Source organism: Martes martes (assembly GCF_963455335.1).
Source record: "Martes martes genome assembly, chromosome: 4".
NCBI lineage: Eukaryota > Metazoa > Chordata > Mammalia > Carnivora > Mustelidae > Martes > Martes martes.
In genome coordinates, this window is record NC_137891.1 from 121,498,510 (window position 1) to 121,518,642 (window position 20,133).

The window sequence follows — 20,133 nt, forward strand, 5'->3', positions numbered from 1 at the left end:
GGCTGGGTAACTGAGGGTCATTAGACTTTTCCAAATTAAATTCCTTCTAAGATCTATTTCTCTAATGCAACGGAAGGACAGTATGTTCCCCTGACTGTGGATGCTAAGCTTAGAGGGACAGAAACCATGCTCACATAGGGTATTTGTTGAGTAGAGAACAAGGAGACGGTCACCAACTTCTCTCTGAATATGAAGATCATTCATATTCGTCATGTCCATTAAGTATCAAAAATGATGCTCAAATCTGCTGCACATTCTGATGCACTATGCCGCCTTATTTTCTTTTCAACTAAATCTACTGATAAGTGCTAGTTCCTGAATTAACTTACGCTAAGGAGGCTCTCTGTATGGTCCTTGCCCTCCATCAGGAGTCTAAATTTCACATACCTTATAATGACAATGTAAAAGAGTGCAGTTGCTGGCTGCAAGGTATTAGGGAATTAAAAAGATTGTAATAAATTGGAGCTTTCAGCCTCACCTAGAAGAATGCAAATGTAGTCGTAAGAACACACACATACTGCACTGGCCGAAGAAAATGTCAGCTTAGATTCCACTAAAAGAGACCAGTTTGTGACCTCGCCTTCAAATCAATTCATTACAGGTCCTTTGTAGAGTCTGAATCCAAGGCTCAAACATGGGGTGGGGAAGAGAGGTGGAGTGGCAATTTTTTTTTTTTAATCCCTCACGATTTTGATATCCTGTCTGCTCCTCCAGTTGAGAATAATCAAATTCAACATTAAACAGTTCTCACATGAAATATATTGGCACCAAGGTGTACTCATTCCCACTTATGCTTATGAGGTGCTTCCCCATGTCTGTGGGTATTTGCTACTAGCTGCAGGCCCAGATCACAGGAATAGAAACCTGGTGTGATCGGAAAGGATTCAGACATTTCTGGTTTTAGGGCTGTTTGGAGACAAAGGCTGCCTACCTGCTGAATTTCAAGTACTTCTGGCTTCTTGTTTTGATAACACTTCCTTTCCCCTGAATTGGGTGTGGGGAGGGGCAGAAAGCACCCTCAGTTATTGCCAAGGCATTATTTTGGAGGTATGAAAGGCACAGTATCTTTAGTTTGCTAATTTTGCCTGAAAGCTGTCAACAAAGGGCTAAGAAGAAATGATTTGATTCTTTTCAGTTTGCTTTTCAATTAAGATATGTTCCTTTCCTTTCCTTTTCCCCATCCCTTACAAGCATGTATGGAGTAGCCTGGGCCTAAAGCTTAGTTGAGTCAGGTTGGGGTTAGTGAACAAGACTTCTGGTAGTTGCGAGAGGTGACGGGATAAAAGCATCCAGGGACTGAAGGGAGTATAAGCCCAAGTTCAAATCTAGAGAAAAATACAACTAAAAACACACTTTCAGCGACATTTGCTCCAAGTATTCAATGGCCAGCTGATGGTGGTGACAGGACATTGTCCTCTAATATCTCTTCTCCCTTATTTGTAGAATAATGGGACTTTTGTTAGTTGGACCCATGGGCTCTAAGGAAAAGAATATTTCAAGCCTCTCTTGCAGCTTCAGTGTGGCAATGTGATTGAATTCTGGACGATATAAGGGGAAGTATGTGCAATTCTTGGAAGTGTCTTTAGAGGGAGGAGGTATGTTCCTTTCCTCTTTTCTTTTTCCTGCTGGAAAGATTAGAAGTCAAGTGGTGATGGGGAGAGCTAAAGCAGCCATCTTGGGCCATGAAAGGATTCTGAGAATAAGTAGCATGCATGATGGAGCAAAAGGGTAGGAATCCCTAACATCATGGAGGGCCATGCCATCTCTGGTCCCCCTGGATGTTTTACATGAAGACACCCTTCTGTCTTGTTTACATTACTTGGCAGGGTGGGAGTGAGGGCAGGGAGGCAGTTCTAGATTAGAGCCATATTTTTCCAGACTCATATATAAAGTATCAGGTGCATGAGCAGAAGTGGACACGGAGACATTCTCATGCTGTCCCTTAGAGGCAGAGAAGGGTCACACATCATCACTATTTCACCTGTGGGAAAGTCTTTCAGAGGGGTGAATTCAGTTCTTCATCCCATCTTCCTTCTATTGTATCCTGTATTCCTTCTCTCTGGCCCGCATGACCAGCAGGTACACTTCTCACTTTTTATCAGTACTGCTCCCCACAGTACATAACTATATTCTGCCTTTTAGTTTTGCATGATCTGTAGACTGTGAGAACGTGGGGATGGAAAATGTCTCTTTTGTAACCCCTTCTCCCACTTATCATGCAAAACAAAGCATTACTTAAATTTCAGACACTCCATACACTTCATAATTGAATTAATTTGGAATGCATTTTTCAACTCCACTCATTACACCATTTCCTGTTTTTTTTTTTTTTCACTCTCATCTTCAAATTTTTTGTTCTTCAGAGAAATTATCTTCACAGGAGACTGAATTATAACACTCTCTAAAATAGTGGCTCTTAACTTGAGGAAGGGGAAGACAGAAGAACTTTGGGGAGTCTATTAACTCTGCAAAGTTTTATATGTGGGAATATGAGCTTTTGCCTGGAGGGAAAGTACATAGCTTTCACCAAAATTTCCAGAAATTCATGACCCTCCGCTAGTGTACAGTAAAAAAGACGAAGAATGGGGGGGGGGGAGGGGGAGGAGAAGAATGGGAGGAGGAGGAGAAAGAAAAAGAAGGAGAAGAAGAAGAATTATTATTCTTTGGCTAAAATGATACCTAAAATTGGTTTTTGGATGGAGCAAGAGAAGGAACGAGGCCTACTTGGACAATGCAGTTTATAAAGAAGATAAGCCCATAAATAGATCAAAATGTTTTATATATCTAAAGTTGTTGTTGTTGTTTTGGTTTTTTTAGGCTTAACTTTCTTTCCATGGTGTTGAAGAATAACCTTAATCCTTAATCCCAATTGAAGAGGTAACCAAGCAGAAAAGATCAAACAGACACTGGCAATAAACTGAAGCAATGCTTTATTGCAACCACAAAGCACCAATTCAACAAGGCATTGACACACAGAGATTTGAACAAATGTCTCTTTGAACAGAGATGTAGCAAGCTCACTTTTTTCAAGTTCTTAAAAACAAGTACTCAAACCAAGAATCAAACAAAGCATCAGAGCAATTAAAAAAATATTACACCATCATGAAGGAATATATATAAAAATATTCTGTACTAGTAACAAGGCTTTTTGATCTATAACTCTTGGCAAATTCCTTCAGAAACAAATCAGTATAAATACAAACCATAAAATGAAAAAATGCTTTCTTCTTCAGAAACAAAGAGCCAATCTGAAAGTAAATCTATGCAGAAAATATCACTACCCCCTGTGAAAAAAGCTGAATATGGATGGTGATCCCCAAGACACCACAGAGTTTCTCTTTTCAGAGGTTCTGCTCCTGCAGGGGCCATGATGCACGTTCCTCTCAAACATCGCAGTACATCCCAGTGAAACCTTAATAAGGTCAAGTGAAGGACCCTCTATAAAAGAGGGTGTTGGCAATTCCATCCAAATAACATAAACTCTAAGGAGCAGAGGGATTCAAGGGAGACAGCATCTCTCTCTCTTTTCTCCCCTTCCCTAAGTTTTCTGGTCTTTCATCTCTCTACATCTGTAACCAGATGATCATTCCATTCAATATTTTTTCAAGGATTTTGGGAAGCAATCTGAAGAAAACCCTTTTGGTGGGGAGGGGTGTCCAGCCATGTCAAAGATAACTCTGTTTGACAAGCTCCACCAGGAAAACCATGCTGTCCACAAGTCATCCTTGCTCCTCCTGGCTGAGTTCAGGTCAGCCGATGGATTGCCTAGTCTATCCCATAGGATAACGTTTCATTTGACTGAAATTCTTTACATATACACATGTATGTATTCTGTTTACAAAGTTTCATCACATGAAACTAAATTATATCATTATGTATTTTTTGAGGTCTAAGACCCCAATTTGACTGTACTATGAAGAGTTGTTCTTTAGATGCTTTGTCTGCAGAGGTTTTACATGATACTCGTAGATTTTCAGAGCAGGCCCCAGTTTTAACTGAAGTCCTGTCAACACATCATTTCTTGTCATCAATAGCAGGGATTTTCCATCAATTTCCTATAATGGAAGAAGACGGTAAAACCAACACTGAGTCCAAAAGCTCAAGGATAATGAAGAACAAAAAAAGTTCAAAGGAAAAAGACATATTGATTGTCCTCAAGCTAAAAACATTACTTTTTCACTTGGGTCAAATGGAAAAAATGGACTCCTCTATTTTTATGTTCCATCTTTCACTTTTATTTTTGGATTAAATATAATCCATAGCTGATCTTGTTTTCAAGATCACATCCCTAAAGTCACATCTTAAAAAAATGATGGCAGGCTTGGCACATATATCTGTAAAGGTCAGAGATACTGTTTCTGAGAAATAATGACCCTTTCCATTTATAAAATGTATTGAAGTTTGTGCAAAATTTCTGTGTACTTAACTCCCAAAACAACTCCATAAATTAGGAGAGGCAGGTATTATCAGATTTTACAGGCAAACCAAGGACCAAGGCGAGAAGTTAACATGCCTAAGATCAAGAAGTTAGGCAAAGAAAACAGAGGATTGGAAATCATCTGCCTAAAACCAAAGCTGATGTTCTTTCTGTAACACCTTAGTGTTTCTCTTGACACTTGGAAGTAAATATGTGTAGTATAGGTGAACCAAGGGGGTCATAGATGACTAGGTTTTCTAGAATCTTGCCAATTACAACAATGGGCAGTGGAAAAATGATTCACTCTCTGTGAACTTCTTTCCTGCCCTTTAAAAGAAGAACCATCCTGTCTCAACCCGAAAATCAGCCTACCATACTTCCTCTCAGTGGATCCTCAAGATTCAGGTAGGGAAGGTAGTGACGGGCAGGACTCTGCCCCTGCTCTCTCAGAGTCCACTTCCCACTCCCTTCAGGTACCCAACCAGAGTTCCCTGGAGACCACAAAGCTTTTGGGGTAAAATATAAACAGGCTTTTCATGAAAGGGATATGGATCCCAAATACAGAAAGTAGTTTGGAACTTCTGGAAAGGGATCACTGAGAAGCTTGCTGAATACCACCTTATTTTTATTATTTTTTATTGTGGGACAAGTGAGCTGGCTCTTAGGGGGCCTGGGCTCAAGAGATGGACCAGCTGCACATGTTAGGTAAGCATCGACTTGTCTGTACAGACATATGTCTGTACCCATCTCCCTCACTGATGGACAGATAAGGGGACAGGCGTGTAATTGCAACTACACAAAACTGTGACTCTTTCCTACACTGACCCCAAGAAAGCCATTCTTCCAAACTCCCTCGTGTTTTGCCCGGCTATGAAGAAAATATGCTTTTTATGTCTCCATGTGTGGAGAAACACCACTGGGCTCACGGGCTGAAGAAACACCCACTTTGGGATGCCTGGGTGACTCAGTCAGGTGAGCATCTGCCTTTGGCTTGGGTCATGATTCCAGGGTTCTGGGATTGAGTTTAATGTCAGGCTCCCTGCTCAGCCAGGAGCCTGCTTCTCCCTCCGCCTGCTGCTCCCCTTGCTCGTGCCCTCTCTCTTTCTCTTTCTGTTAAATAAATAAATGAAAATCTTGGAAGGAAGGAAGGAAGGAAGGAAGGAAGGAAGGAAGGAAGGAAGGAAGGAAAGAAAGAAAGAAAGAAAGAAAGAAAGAAAGAAAGAAAGAAAGAAAGAAAAGAAAAGAAAAAGAGAAAGAGAGAAAGAAATACCCACTTTGTGACTTTGGGTAAATCCCTTCCTCCTCTGTCTCCTCAGTTGGTAATGTGGGGATTTGGGGGTTTCTGATGGGATTCCATGAGATACTACTTTCACAAGTGCTTCCTGAGCTATGAGTTATATAATCACTTATTGTTCCTGAACAGGCCCATGGTCCTCATGTCATTTGTCAACCACCTACCATGAACCAGCGCAGAAGGGCAAGGAATTACTTCTAACTGCTTTTTGGTGTTTTTGAACTCTGGAAACCTTTATTTTGCTGACAACTAGAAAAAAAAAAAGTCTCACATTGATTTGTGAGAGACAACTATTCAAAAACATGGTGCATAAAAAAGCAGTTAGTTGACAGGGCAGACTGGAAAATTATTTAAGGACAGAGAATTTGACTTTCTAAATCTAAAATATTTTCTCCTTACACAGCTAGTAAGCTCAAAGACTGCCCATCAGTAAAAGCTGTAAGGATGAGAATTGGCAGAGGAGCTTATGACATGCGGAAACCACTCTAGCAGTTCTGAAGGCACTATGAGGTCACAGGAATCTGAATCACAGGTTCCTTCAAAGCTCCCATCTATCTTAGATTGACTGAGATGAAGACGTACTCACTTATAACACTTTAGAAAACAGCAAAGCCCTTCCTGCTCTCCTTCTTTCCTTTGTTGTTGTTTGCTCATACTTAACTTCCTACATATTTTAAACAGGCATCAGGAAGAGATGACACTGCTTTCATTTCTACACAACAAGAAAACTTCCTTGACTAACCGAATTTTTTTTTTTTTTAATCTTTGCTGGCAAAAAAGTCCTTCTACAACTCAGCATTTCTGTCAAAAGCCAAGTTGTCTGTGAAAAATGCTGAAATTTGGATTTTATTTAAGACAAAATGGAAAATCAAGTTTCATGCTCCAATTTGATTTTCCCTTTGTTCAGTAGCCATACTGCAGTTCACCTCACACTAGGGCTGGTAAAAGAAAGCTCCATCTGGAAATCCTCATTTTAAAAACTGGAAATGAATGTAACTCATACATACAACAAAACATTCCTCTTTGGTCATGACTATAGCAGTTCAGATGAATGGCAGTAGAACACAACATGATGGAAATGTGAGCTTCCAGGTCAAACTGCAGTCTGAACCCTGTCTCTCCACAACTTATTGTGTGAGCCTGCACAAAGGACCTGAATTACCTGAGCCTCAGTTTCCTCACTTGCAAAATGAAAATAAACCCCTGAAGGATTCTACAGATTAGAAATGATTCATTCACGTAAGGAACCTAGTACAGTGCCTGACAGACAGGAGGTTCTCAATGACTAGTAAGCAGCAAGAACAGGATGTGTTCCAATTCCAAATCCATCTACTGCTTCCTTTCTGGAAGTGTGCTCCCTGCCTGAATGCTACCCTTTGCCAGAGGGATGTAGGCGTATTCCTGTTCAAGTTCAGAAAATTCGGTGAGATTAAAAAAGCTCAAGACTACATCAAAAATTTGTCTCATAAAAACTGCAAACACAGAAAAGTTCCTTGATTAAGGAAGCGAATCATTTGTTACATAACTTCTATAAAAGATTGAGATGCAAATGAAATCCAAATTTTGCCAGTCAGCATGGTGTACTAGAATGAGCATGAGACTGGGAAATGGAAGACAGAGTTTCTGGTGCAGACTCCATCAGTAATTTTCCACAAGTAACCACTCCTCTGTACCCCAGTCTGTTTATTAGCATAAATGAAGGGGTTGGAGGGTGACCAGATCCAGTTAAATAAATATTAAAAAATCCCATGATTTAGCATGAACATTATGATTAAAGTCAAAACAAAAAGATAGTTCACATCGTGGGATCCTGTTTACCTCCTTGTGTTAGGGATAATCACTTGTCAGTTTCAGTTTCTATCTTCATGTAAGAGCAACCAAGTACCTGTTGGACAAGAATATTTATGCAAAAAATCTTTGCCTACTTAATAAGTTCCAGCAAGTACTCATGCATGGAAGTAAGGCTTAGAGATGATACGTGTAAATTTCCAATGAGACCAAGACCCAAGATGTAAAAATAAATGAGTGGGATCCTTAGATATTATAGCTCAGTAGAGAAGCAAGTGTTTTAGAGAAAGACATTATTTTATTGCTTATTAGGTGGGGCCTGGGCAAGTTACTAATCTCTCTCAGCCTCATTTCCTTATCTATATGATGGAGGAAAAGTAGCTGCTGTATTTCACTACTGAAAGGATTATTGAGATAACACAGGTGAAGTAGAATGCCTGATATCTACCAAGTACTCCATAAATGCTAGCTATTTTAAAAAGTATATATTAAAAAAAACTTAACCCTTTTACTTTTCACTCTTTCTCTCTACAAATGCTAATACACCTTGATAGCTCTTTCAGTTGAGATTGTGATATGGCCAATTGGAATGATGAGGTACGAAGAGGTTCAGAAGAGAAAAACAGTGGCTGTCAAGAAAGAGGAAACTGGTTAATAGCAAGGAAGGACAGTGAAAAAGTCAAAGAGAAGTCAGTGGGCTTTCTGATAGGAGGGCCCTGCAACTAACCCAGAAGGCCATACTTGTGGGGTGGTCTCTGCTGTCCCAAATATAGTACAGAAGAAAAGAAGGCTCAATTAGAAACAGAAGACGGGATGAAAGCCAAACTCTGCTGCTTCTTAGTTTCTTGTGTATCATCTGGCCCATTAATTTCTTTCCTCTGTGAAACAAGAGGTTTGGACTAAGCTGACATCTGTCCATTCTAGTTCAACACACTCTTAGATTGCAATTCTGTCTTTGATAAGCATCAGACTCACCATCCTTACAGGAAAGTCTCCCTGTGAAAGAACAAAGCACAGACTCCTTACCCATGACGTGGAGGAATTTGATGAAATAGGCTGCCCTTTTCCACTTCAGTCTTCCCTCTCACATTTTCTAGAACTTTCTTTGTAACAACTCTCTTGCCATTCACTGTCTGGCTACAAGTGGTGACCAGTCTGAAGTTTTCCATTCCACTGCTTACAAAGGGTACAAATGTCCCAGAGGAAGGGGGACTTGGTCTGGAGCCCAGGGATACAAATGTGGAAAATCCTGTGTCCAATATGGGGATGACATCAAAGAAGGAGGAGTGAAATCTCCTGGCCTTACCCACATGACCAGTGGAAAAACAATCTCCTGAGAAGAAGTCTTCATCTTCGAAGACATTGTGAAAGCCACAGTGTGGCCTCTCAAACCGTGGTTTCTCTTTCAAGCAGTTTTTGTCTCTGCAGTCACCTGTATTTTCCATTTTGATGTGGTTCTCTTTGGACTTGTCATAGTTGTTGCGTTTCTTGGCATCAGACAAGACGTCGTAGGCTTCTGCTACTCGTTTGAATTTCTCCTCAGCTGCCTCCCTGTTTTCTGGGTTCTTGTCTGGATGTACCTGAAGAGCTAACTGGTGGTAAGCCTTCTTAATATCAGCGGGGGACGCGCTTTGAGGCACACCTAGTACTCTGTAGTAATTCATCATGTTTTTTTAAAGGACCTTTCCTTACCAAGACACAGAGTTTGTTTTCAGAACAACTTCCATATAATTTTGGAAAGTAAGATGGTGAACCACTCCAGTCTATACCAAGACCCTTTGAATCTCCTCACATAGTTGTTGGAACAAACTCTCTTCTGGAGAGGAAATCCTCTTTGGTGTCCTCTACAATTCCCACCCCCCCCCCCCCCACAGCTCAGTGTGAGGGGAGTGACTATGAGCTCAACATTATCAGCCAATGACTCTCAGCTGATGCTGTGCCTGCCTTGCATTTCTATTGGCAGAAAATATGAGGTGGATAATATACATATTAGAAAGATTTCACCTAGTTTAAAAAAACCAACACTGAGCAGCTTGTTTACAGAAAAAAATAAATCTACGTGGCTCAAAAAGATGTCTTTACCTCATTTGTTAAAACAATAGTCAGAAGCAAAATGGGTCTTGCCCTTAAATTTGACACAAAATCCATTTTGGCTCATTGTGAGGGCTAATGACTTCAGTGACTTAATGCGTATCTCCCTGTTATTTAATATTTGCTACTAGCACAAAGTGTGTGATAAAGGGGCTCTATTACCAAAAAAACCTTGTACACATTTCTGATGAAGAAAAAGAATGAAACTCACTTCATCAAATGAGGAAACTGGGTTACAGAGATGTCTGCCTAGATTTAAAAAAAAAAAAAAAAAAAAAAAAAAAAAAAAAAAAAAAAAAACCACCAGAATAGATACAAGGAACAGAATTAGAAGTGAAGGCTTCCCATGTATGGTCAGATAAGGCTTTTTCACTTCAGCTATCTTTATAAAGTTAGCCTTTTTGAAACTTATCTCTGGACTTAAGAATAAAACTAAGTAGCAGCATCACAACAGCAGATGCTTTAAAAAATAACTTAGAGGCTCAAGTGTAGGAAGGGCGGCTGGTTGCTCTTTTTTCCAGGACACATAACTACACATCTCTCAGATTTCCTTGCAATTTGGTATGGCCGTGTGACCATGTCCTGGCCAATGACATATGAAGAGATGATGTGTACCTCTTTCTGTGAACACCCGGCCCATAAAACTACTTACATGTGCTCCTCCTTCCTCTATCTTTATGCCAACTGAATGTCAACGTCTGGATAATCTTGATCTGACTGCAGATGACAGAGCCTCATCACCCTGGGTTCTTGAATTATAGAGAAGGAGAACACTCCCACGACCACCATGGACTATTTACATGAATAAGAAACAAACTTCTACTATAATTAAGCCATTATACATCTTTTCATCTACTTGTGACAACAGTTAGTCACTCTAATACACCATGTCCAAAACTTCACCTTCACTTCTAGAAACTTCAATAATGTCATCAACCAGCAAAGTCCTACCTCTGCAACACTTGAAGTCCAAAATCCTATCCTATCTCTCACTCCTCACTCTCATTACACCAATTTTCACATTTTAATTCCACTTTCTCCAGGGTCATGAGTCTCCTTCAGACTCCTCATTTGTATCAAGTCTGTATCCCTTGGTTGGCCCTGTGAACTATTCTTTTTTTTTTTTTTTAAGATTTTATTTATTTATTTGTCAGAGAGAGACACAGGGAGAGAGGGACCACAAGGAAGGGGAGTGGGAGAGGGAGAAGCAGGTTTCCCACCAAGCAGGGGCCCGATGTGGGGCTTGATCCCAGGACCCTGGGATCATGACCTGAGCCAAAGGCAGATACTTAACCGACTGAGCCACCCAGGTGCCCCTGAACCATTCTTTTATATGCCCTCTCAAATTGCCCTCTTTGGCCATTAGTCAACTATGGTGCCCATGCCACAAACACACCATCAAGGAGAAGACTAGCAATCCAACTTCTCTGACTCCTATGCCTGATGCAGCTGGGGAAAATAAACAAGATTTGAAGATGAAATACTACATAGAAGCCGTGTGCCAGTCTCAGCTGGGTCAAGAAAATTACTCGGCAGTTCTTCTATGTATCCTTGGTCAGCTCCCTCTTCCATTCCCCTTGATGGCCACTCTTAAACTCACTGCTCTCCTCCAGTTCCTTATTAAACCTCTCCCCATCCTGTCCACTCCAAGCACAGGAGCTTGCTTCTTGTTTAGCAAAGGAAATAAGAGTCTGTTGGGAACTCCCTTAACGTCCCTGGGGACAAGGGCAATCTTAGCTAGATCTATACACATCCTCACCTATGCCCCCAGAGCACAGGAAGGATTGAGGAAAAATAGGAAGGATAGAGAAAGACATCTCTGTCTTGCTCAGAATTAATCCCTTCATATTTTTTTAAAACAAAAAAATGAAAGAGTTGAATATTTTATTGACCAAACTAAATGAACAGTATCATGTATATTATGGCCAACATTACATTTTATTATGGTAAAATATGTATAACATGAAGCAGGCCATTTTAGTTAACCATTTTTTTTTAAAGATTTTATTTATTTATTTCACAGGCAGAGATCACAAGCAGGCAGAGAGGAAGGGAAGCAGGCTCCCTGCTGAGCAGAGAGCCCAATGTGGGGCTCGATCCCAGGACCCTGGGATCATGACCTGAGCTGAAGGCAGAGGCTTTAACCCACTGAGCCACCCAGATGCCCTTAGTTAACCATTTTTAAGTGTATAAGTTAGTGGCATTAATTGTAGTCACAACATTGTAAAATCATTGTTACCATCTATTTTTTAAACTCTTCCATCACCCCAAACAGAAACTCTATTAAGCAGTAATTCCCTCTCCCCCAGCCCTTGGAAGTTCTAATATTTGTGTCTCTATGAAGTTGCCTATTTTAGATATTTCATATAAATGGAATCATACAATATTTAAGTGGTATACTTCACTTAGTGTAGTGTTTTCAAGGTTCATCCACATAGCATGTGTCAGAACTTCATTCCTTTTTATGGCTGAGTAATATTCTGTTGTATGGATATACCATATTTTGTTTATCCATTCACCTGTTCATAGACACTTGGGTTGTTTCCACCTTTTGGTAACTGTGAATAATGCTGCAATGAACAATTGTGTACTATTGTAGTATCTATTTGAGTCCCTCTTTTCAATTCTTTGTGGAGAATTGTTGAGCCATATGGTAATTCTATGCTTAACTTTCTGAAGACCCACTACACTTTCCTACAGTGGCTGTTCCATTTTATATTCCCAACCGGCAATGCATGAGGCTTCCAATTTCTCCACGTCCTTGCCCTTCCATACTCTTTGATCTCATCCTTTTCCTTATCCTAAGGGAGTTTGCTTTATTTAACTGTCCTCAATCTCATTCAATTTTACCCTAATTCTTTTGGCTACTTTCCTGCATATAAATAAGTTTGAGTGTCTCCTCTCTTAGAAAAAACCCTCATGCCAATTGTGTAAGACCGATGAATCACAGACCTGCACCTCTGAAACAAATAATACATGTTAAAAAACAAAAAACAAACAAACAAACAAAAAAACCAAGAACCCTCATGCCTACATAACACTCCAGCTACTGGTTCTCCCTTCACTTGGCCTGCCTCCCACTGGCTGCTCAAAGGAGGAAAGCGTCCTCTACTTCCCAGTCACCCACCCTCTCTCTTCCCCAACTCCACTGAAACTCCACCATCATTCACAGACCCCACCACCGGGGCTTCATCTTTTTGAGGTATCCGAACTTGTTGATCATTGCATTTTTCTGAAACTTACTCCTTCACTGGTTTCTGTACAAGTTCTCATTACTGTTTCTTTCCCTACCTCCCCCACTGTTCTTTCTCAGTTGTTTTTGCTAGTTGCTTTTCTTCTCCAAACAATTAAAACTTTGTTATTCCCCCAGGGTGCTGACCTGGGCCTTTTTCTCTTCTGCTTTTAAATGCCTCTCATTCTCATTTCTCCCATGACTACTAATGACCTCATATCTCTGCCTCTAGGTCTCACTCTTCCCACAAACTGTCTGCTAGATACACACACCTGGATGTACCACAGGCCTTCAAATTTAATGTGCCCCAAACTGTGCTCATTATATCCCTTTTACAACTTATCTCCCACAAACATCCCAGTTAATGGCACTACTTTACAACCACCCAACCTGGAAACTTGGCAGTCATCCAAGGCCCTCCCTTTCCCACCTGTGGGTGGTGAACTCAGTCTTGGGTTATGGCAGAGAACAGAAATGGGACAAATCTTCAACCTCCATTGCCAGTGATCCACTGAATTCTTCTGCCCATCTTCCCCAGATTTTCTAACCCATCTCTTCCTTTGCCCAGTAGAATTATTGCAGCAGCATTCCCACCTTCCATCTTCTTGTCCTCCAATCCATTCTCTACATTGCCAATAGATTGATCTTTGATCTTTCAAAACCACAAATCTCATCCTGGCACTCACTTCCCACTTAATATCCTTCCATGGTTTCCCAGTGCCTTTCAGGTGAAGTCTCTCTTCTGCCAGGCAAACCAGACTATCTGTATTCCGGACCTCTGTTTATCTTTCAGTCTTATTCCTTGACATTCCCTGCTCCACACCTCTTACTCTAAGACACTTGGAATTCTCATGATAAATCATGTTTTTCTCATGTCCTCATGCCTTTGTAGGCCTGGGGACCATTTGAAGGAGACACAGAATTCCTGGCAGGAGAAGACTGATCCCCATACCTACAATGGTTTCAGGTGGTTTTGTTAAAATAAAACAATACTCGCAGTAATGGACATTATTTACTTCAAGAGTTTTATATTCATTTTAATAAGTGTTAGAAAAAGCTACAACAACTATTGGAACACTTGAATGAGTGAAAAAGAAAAGAAGCACTATGTTTGCACCTGGTTAGGTGATAATGTCTTACAACTGGTCTCATTTCAAATAAATGACTTAAACAACCATTTGAGATTTTTGGTACAGAGAAATCTACTCTATTTCAGTAAAAAACTCAAAAGGTCCTTTCCTTATCAGTTATGCTTTCAATACTCTTGGCTGGTTTCTTATTGTTAGCATCATCCATTTGCTTTTTGAGTACTTCCTAAGTATTTATAGACTGGAAGGACACATCAGCAGAGTTTGAGTTGCCGCTTCCCCTATTGATTATGTTATAAAATATTTTAAGCATTTCAGAAGCCTTCAACTGTTAAGAAATATCAGGTGTCAAGGCACCTTAAATATTTTCAGTAGTTGCTATTATAAAGTGCTGATAAAGTAATAACAGTTACTTCTAATTTGTGCGGTTTTAACTGGTCTCACTCAGAGCTGGGTTTACCATGAAGCTAATGAAGCTTAACTTTTGCCTCAGTAATTTTGTATTCATATTTTCGAATTTCTTTCCCCAAGGAGGGCTCTTAAAATTGTAAAAGCTTTAGGCCTCCCAAAACTCGGATTTGTCCTGGGTCTAAGGAGAAATATCCACCACAGGAGCACCTGGGTGGCTCAGTTGGTTAAGCGTCTGCCTTCGACTCAGGTCATGATCTTGGGGTCCTGGGGCTGAGAGCCCCACATGGGGCTCCCTGCTCAGCAGGGAGTCTGCTTCTCCCTTTCCTGCTGCCCTCTCCCAGCTCATGTTCACTCTCTCTCTCTCTCTCTCGCTTCTTCGTTATTTATAGATAAATAAACAAAATCTTAAAAAAAAAAAAAAAAAGAAATATCCAGAAAATCACTATGTTGAAATCCATCTGGCCATGACTTAGGCCACTAGGCTCAGAGTTGCTCTGATTGGCCTCCCCACTTTCCTACTTCTTTTGGAAGTAGTGTTGTTTGGCAATTTGTAGCAGTGAGAATTTTTACTCACATTTGTTAAGTCAGTGGCTTCAGAAAGTTAGCAAATAGTCATCTGAAAAAAATGCCAATCTTTGCATTTCAAATGAATGACTTAAATAACCAGTTGGGCATTTTAGAGTAAAATACTGCTCTTATCCAAGTGGTTTGGGGAAAGTGAGAAGATAGTAGAGTAAAATTAATTTGTCACCATGAATTGCATACTATATTGTCATGATACTCTGAGAAAAAAATTATCAGTGATGCATATTGTTCTAGAAACAGAATCACTGGGGCACCTGCGTGGCTCAGTGGGTTAAGCCTCTGCTTTCAGCTCAGGTCATGATCTCAGGGTCCTGGGATTGAGCCCCACGTCGGGCTCTCTGCTCAGTGGGGAGTCTACTTCCCTTACTCTCTCTGCCTGCCTCTCCGCCTACTTGTGATCTCTCTCTCTCTGTCAAATAAATGAATAAAATCTTAAAAAAAAAAAGAAAGAAAGAAAGAAATAGAATCACTGATGTTGCTCACTTGTAAGTTTGAGGGATCCAAACAATATGAATTATATGACACCGACTGAATGGCAGATCGCTGTCTTCCATCTTCTTCATATATAATCTGAGTACACGAGTCAGACAGATGAAGACGTGGAAGTGAAGTGACTACATTACAAGGGGCAGAGCTGTCTGGGACCTGCATTACGGTCCAATTTGAGTGGTGATGGTGCTGTACGGAGCTGCCAGCATTCCTTAACTGGCAACTAACAGCACTGTCAATGGAAATGGTTTTCCACCTGAGAATGGTGCTCACTTAGCCTTTAGAGGCTGACACCATAAACCTTGTCTTAAATGTTCTGTGAGGAAGGTAGAGACGCTTTGTAAAGAAGTTAGTCAAAAGGTTCTCTAAAAAACTAATGCTCTTAAGAAAGCAAAATTCCTGAACTACCTTTGACTCTTGAAAACCAGGCAACCCATATCCATGGGCAAGTGCCAATTTTTTATCATCTAGTCACCAAAATCCAACTGTGGATATAACATCTCAAGTAGTTTTGGGTTCTGTGCTGTGCATTGAAAGCATACTTCATGAAGGCCAGTCCTAAGCTAACAGTTGGCTATTCATGCAACAGCTTGACCAACATTCTGCCTAATTAAACCAACGTTCATGTTATAGAAATCTGAGTCCTGAAAAGGCGAACTCTTCAGGATCCTCTAGTGACCAACGTCAATCAGGAGAAAAGAAACTAGGAGTCACCACAGCATGAGAGATTTGCCTGCCAGGGGACACTTGGGAAAATAGCCACCACCTCACGGTGTCTATGGGAAAGATAGTACTGACAGAGTTGTCATTATTGCCTCCTCTAGGAAGGACTCCCACTGCCTCCTGCTCTTACTGGCCAGTGAACCCTCTGGAGCACTATGTTAATGAGGTCTATGAGTGAAGGAAGAGGGATATCACTGCTCTTAAAGGGGACTGGCCAGAAGAGTAAAACAACTTGAAATGCACATACTGCTGACATTGGGTCATGGGGGGATGAGCAGGGGCTTAGAACTTCCCTTTTGACAGTTCTTTTGGCTTATAGTTGTGGCTTGCACTGCAGGCTCAAAAGAGGTTTTCTGGAAGAAAACTTGATAGAGATCATTGCACCAGAAGAAAACTTAATGGAAATCATTGTCATGTGGCAGTGTCCCTGCTCAAAGAAAGGAGGTCATGCAAAGATCACCAGCTTCACCAGATGCTTCATACCATAGAAACATGGGGTACCATTTTTACCCTTTGGATAAACCTCGCTCAGTGGCCTGATATCTTCCAGGTAGGTATGCTACTAGAAAGTCACATCTGTGTTTGGTTGTTACAGCAATAGAACATTCAGTATCATACTGTGAGACCACACCATAAAGTCAGATATTCTCCTGAAACTCAGCCCAGCTGAGGGTGGACATGTCCAGCATCAACGTCACTATTTAAGTCAGCTCTAAGTTCTGATCACAGTTCTGGAGGCTGAAAGTCTAAGCTCATAGTGCTGGCATGATCAGGTTCTTGGTGAGGCCCTCTTCCTGGCTGATGGGTGGCTATCTTCTTGCTGCATCCTCACATGGCAGAGAAAGACAGAGACAGCTCGCTGGTCTCTTCTTCTCAGGGAACTACTCCCATCATGAGGGCTCCGCACTCATGACCTCATCTAAATCTGACTATCTCCCAAAGCCCACCATATAATATCATCATGTTGGGAGTTAGGGTTTCCACAAACGAATTTGGGCAATTGGAGGAGGGGGCAAAAACATTCAGTGTACCACAGTCAGCCATGAAACTAAGCTCCCCATATCATTGGCAATGAACTATCTTTTCTGGACCTGCCCTTTTCCAAGATGGTGTAAGAGTACTTTCCAGCCAGGTCCTGCTTCTGTCCAATGGCAGGGCAAAGCTTTTCTTGAGGAGATTTCAGCATGTGGTCCTTCTTATAGCTTCTCAGTTGTCATGACCTAGAAGATGTGCCTGGAAGGGTCACGTGTTTGGGCTGGGGGTGGTGGTCTTCCCATCTAGGGTGAGCTGGAGGTTCACTAACAGGAAGATCCTTGAAGGTGAAACATAAAGCTTTCTGAGGCATGATGACAGAAGAGGCAGGGTAACCTGGTAAAGGATCCTGATTTTCAGTCCTTATGGAAATCACAGCAGCTACTTGTCTTATCAGGCTGAGCCTGACTAGTGGTTCCCTCCTTGCTGTCCCTCTACCTCTTTAAAGAGAAGAGGAAAGAGGATGAGAGTTACACTGCAGGAGGAAGATTTGGATCACTTTCAGGGAATAATTCAAGGGAGACTCTTTCCTCTACCCAATTGCCCTTCCATGAGAATGAAGGAGCTTGAGCTTCTAGACCATGCTTGCAAAACTCCAGTGCCCTGGGAATTCATTTCTCAGATTCCTGAGTTGGGCTCAGCACAGTAGCAAGATGATGCCCTTTCCCCACTTGAAGGACTTCTGAATGAAGACCTTTGGGAGAGTTTGTTCCCTTTTGCTTCCCAGTATTGCTGATGCCAGAGTGATGTCATTCCTGGGAGAAAGGGTCCACTTCTGGGCCAAGCTCAGAGCTGGCCAGCTCCATTCTGAGGTCCTGCACAGAATCTGGAAGGCCCAAAGGACACCCCCCACCCAATCTGGGACAACTGCCTCAGAGGAGTCTGAATAAAAGCCCAATCTTAAAAATGCTTTTGGACAGCTGGGAATTGGGCCAAGAGACCTTTTAGCTAAGTCCTTTTTTTTTTTTTTTTTGTTAACCTTTTATAATATTATTTAAATTTAATTTCAGAAGAGAGCTATTCAACTGTAATGACACAAATGGAACTAAAAACTACAATAAAATATGTTCCAGCTGATAGGCCTTCACCTTTCAACCTGAGCTATTTTCCCCCCATGATTTTATTATAAAAATTTTCAGGGGCACCTGGGTGGCTCAGTGGGTTAAGCCTCTGCCATCAGCTCGGGTCATGATCTCAGGGTCTGGGATCGAGCCCCGCATTGGACTCTCTGCTCAGCAGAAAGCCTGCTTCCCCCTCCTTCTCTCCCTGCCTCTCTGCCTACCTGTGATCTCTCTCTCTGTCAAGTAAATAAATCAAATATTAAAAAAAAAATTTCAAACATGAAGTTGTAAGAACATACACTGAATACCCATATGACCACCACCTAGACTCTACAGTTAACATTTTCTATACTTGCTTTATCATATGTTTATCCCTGTACTCATTCTTCTACCCAACTGTCAACCCATATTTTGATGCATTTCAAAGTAAGTTGTATAAATCAGTGTATTCCCCTAAACACTTTAGTTTGCCTATGACTAATTGCTTAATGTTTTTTATAGTTCCTTTTCTTTTGAGGTAAAATGTAAAGGCTATGTAGTCCACAGATCTGTAACATCTGTACGTGTCTGCGCATCTGCAGCGCCTCTACTGAAGCAGATGCCTGTAGCCCAGACCCTCACTGGGACCCAGAATGTTCCTTCATGCTGCTTTCCAGCCATTCTCCACTCCCACCTATCCAGAGGCAACCACTGTTTTAATTCTTGCTACCAATGATGTGTTTTCCTGTTCTCAACTTTCATCTAGATGAAATTGCTATGGTCTGAATGTTTATGTCTCCCAAAAATTCATATGTTGAAATGTAATCTCCAGGGGTATTAGAGATAATTGATTATGGTGTTAGAAGGTAGGGCCCTTGGGAGGTGATTATACGGATTAGTGCCCTTCCAAAAGGAGCCCCAGAGAGCTCGCTCATCCCTTCCTCCATGTGAGGACACAGCAAAAAGACAGCTGTCTAGGATGCAGGCCCTCACCAGACACCCAGTCTACAGTTTCCTTAGTCTTGGAATCCCCAGCCTCTGCAACTGTAAGAAATAAATGTTTATTACTTATAAGCCACCCAGTTTATAGTATTTTCATTATAGCAGCCCGAATGGGCTAAGATAGGAAGGAACTGTTCAATATGAACTCCTGTGTTAGGGTTCTCTTACTCAGTAATGATACTTTGAGACTCATCCAAACTGCTTTACATATTACTAGTTTGTTCCTTTGGATTATGGGTGGTATTCCATTGTGTGACTCTACCACATTCTTCCAGTGATGAACACTTAGGCTTCCAGTTTTGGACTATTATGAATAAAGCCACTAAGAATAATTTTGGATAAATCTTCTGTGGACATATGTTTTCGTTTCCCTTGGGTAAATACTCAGGATTTAAACTGCTGGATCATGGGGTAGATGTATGAGTATTTTACATCCCCACCAATAATAAAGGAGAATGTGTTTGTTCTACCTCCTCTTGAATGTTTAAATTTATAAATTTTCTAATTTTAGCTATTCTGGTGAGTGTGAAGTGATTTAAGCTGCTATTTCCGCAAATTTTCCAAATTACCAACAGCAACAACTATATATGTGTGTGTGTGTACATATAGAGAGAGAGAGAAAGAGAGAGAATGAGAGAGAAAGAGAGAGAGATCAGGTTTGAGGAAAATATTGAAGGAGATTTAGAGATTGAGATATATATATATATAAAGTTTCACTAGCCAAACCCAGCTTAAGAGAATAAGAGAGAGCTAAATGGATATGGAAGAAGCAGCCAGACATTCTTCAATTTATAATTCTATCAATTATATTACAAAACTGGAGAAGTAAATGTAATGCTTAGAAAACTACAGGCTTCACTGATAGGGAGATAGGATCTCTGTTTCCCTACAGAGCTGGTCTGGTGTGGACCAAAACATGTCCCCTCAATTTGCTTCCTCAT

General features: G+C 41.0%; 2 protein-coding genes across 3 annotated transcripts in view; both read right to left on the reverse strand.

The window, feature by feature from the left end:
- Nucleotides 1-2,914: 2,914 nt before the first annotated feature.
- The window catches only part of SAMD13 (sterile alpha motif domain containing 13), a 41,093-nt gene continuing 23,874 nt past the window's right edge, over nucleotides 2,915-20,133 (reverse strand). For both annotated transcript variants that reach the window (XM_080801423.1, XM_080801424.1), the window contains exon 4: nucleotides 2,915-4,055. In XM_080801423.1, the coding sequence (XP_080657549.1) occupies nucleotides 3,912-4,055 (144 nt within the window). In that variant the 3' untranslated portion in view covers nucleotides 2,915-3,911. The remainder of the gene's footprint in view (nucleotides 4,056-20,133) is intronic.
- On the reverse strand, nucleotides 8,522-9,166 carry LOC308340719 (dnaJ homolog subfamily B member 8-like; the record flags this gene model as incomplete). The annotated part of the gene is made up of 1 exon (XM_080800055.1): nucleotides 8,522-9,166. One exon carries the CDS (start codon nucleotides 9,164-9,166, stop codon nucleotides 8,522-8,524), a length of 645 nt encoding a protein of 214 aa, XP_080656181.1.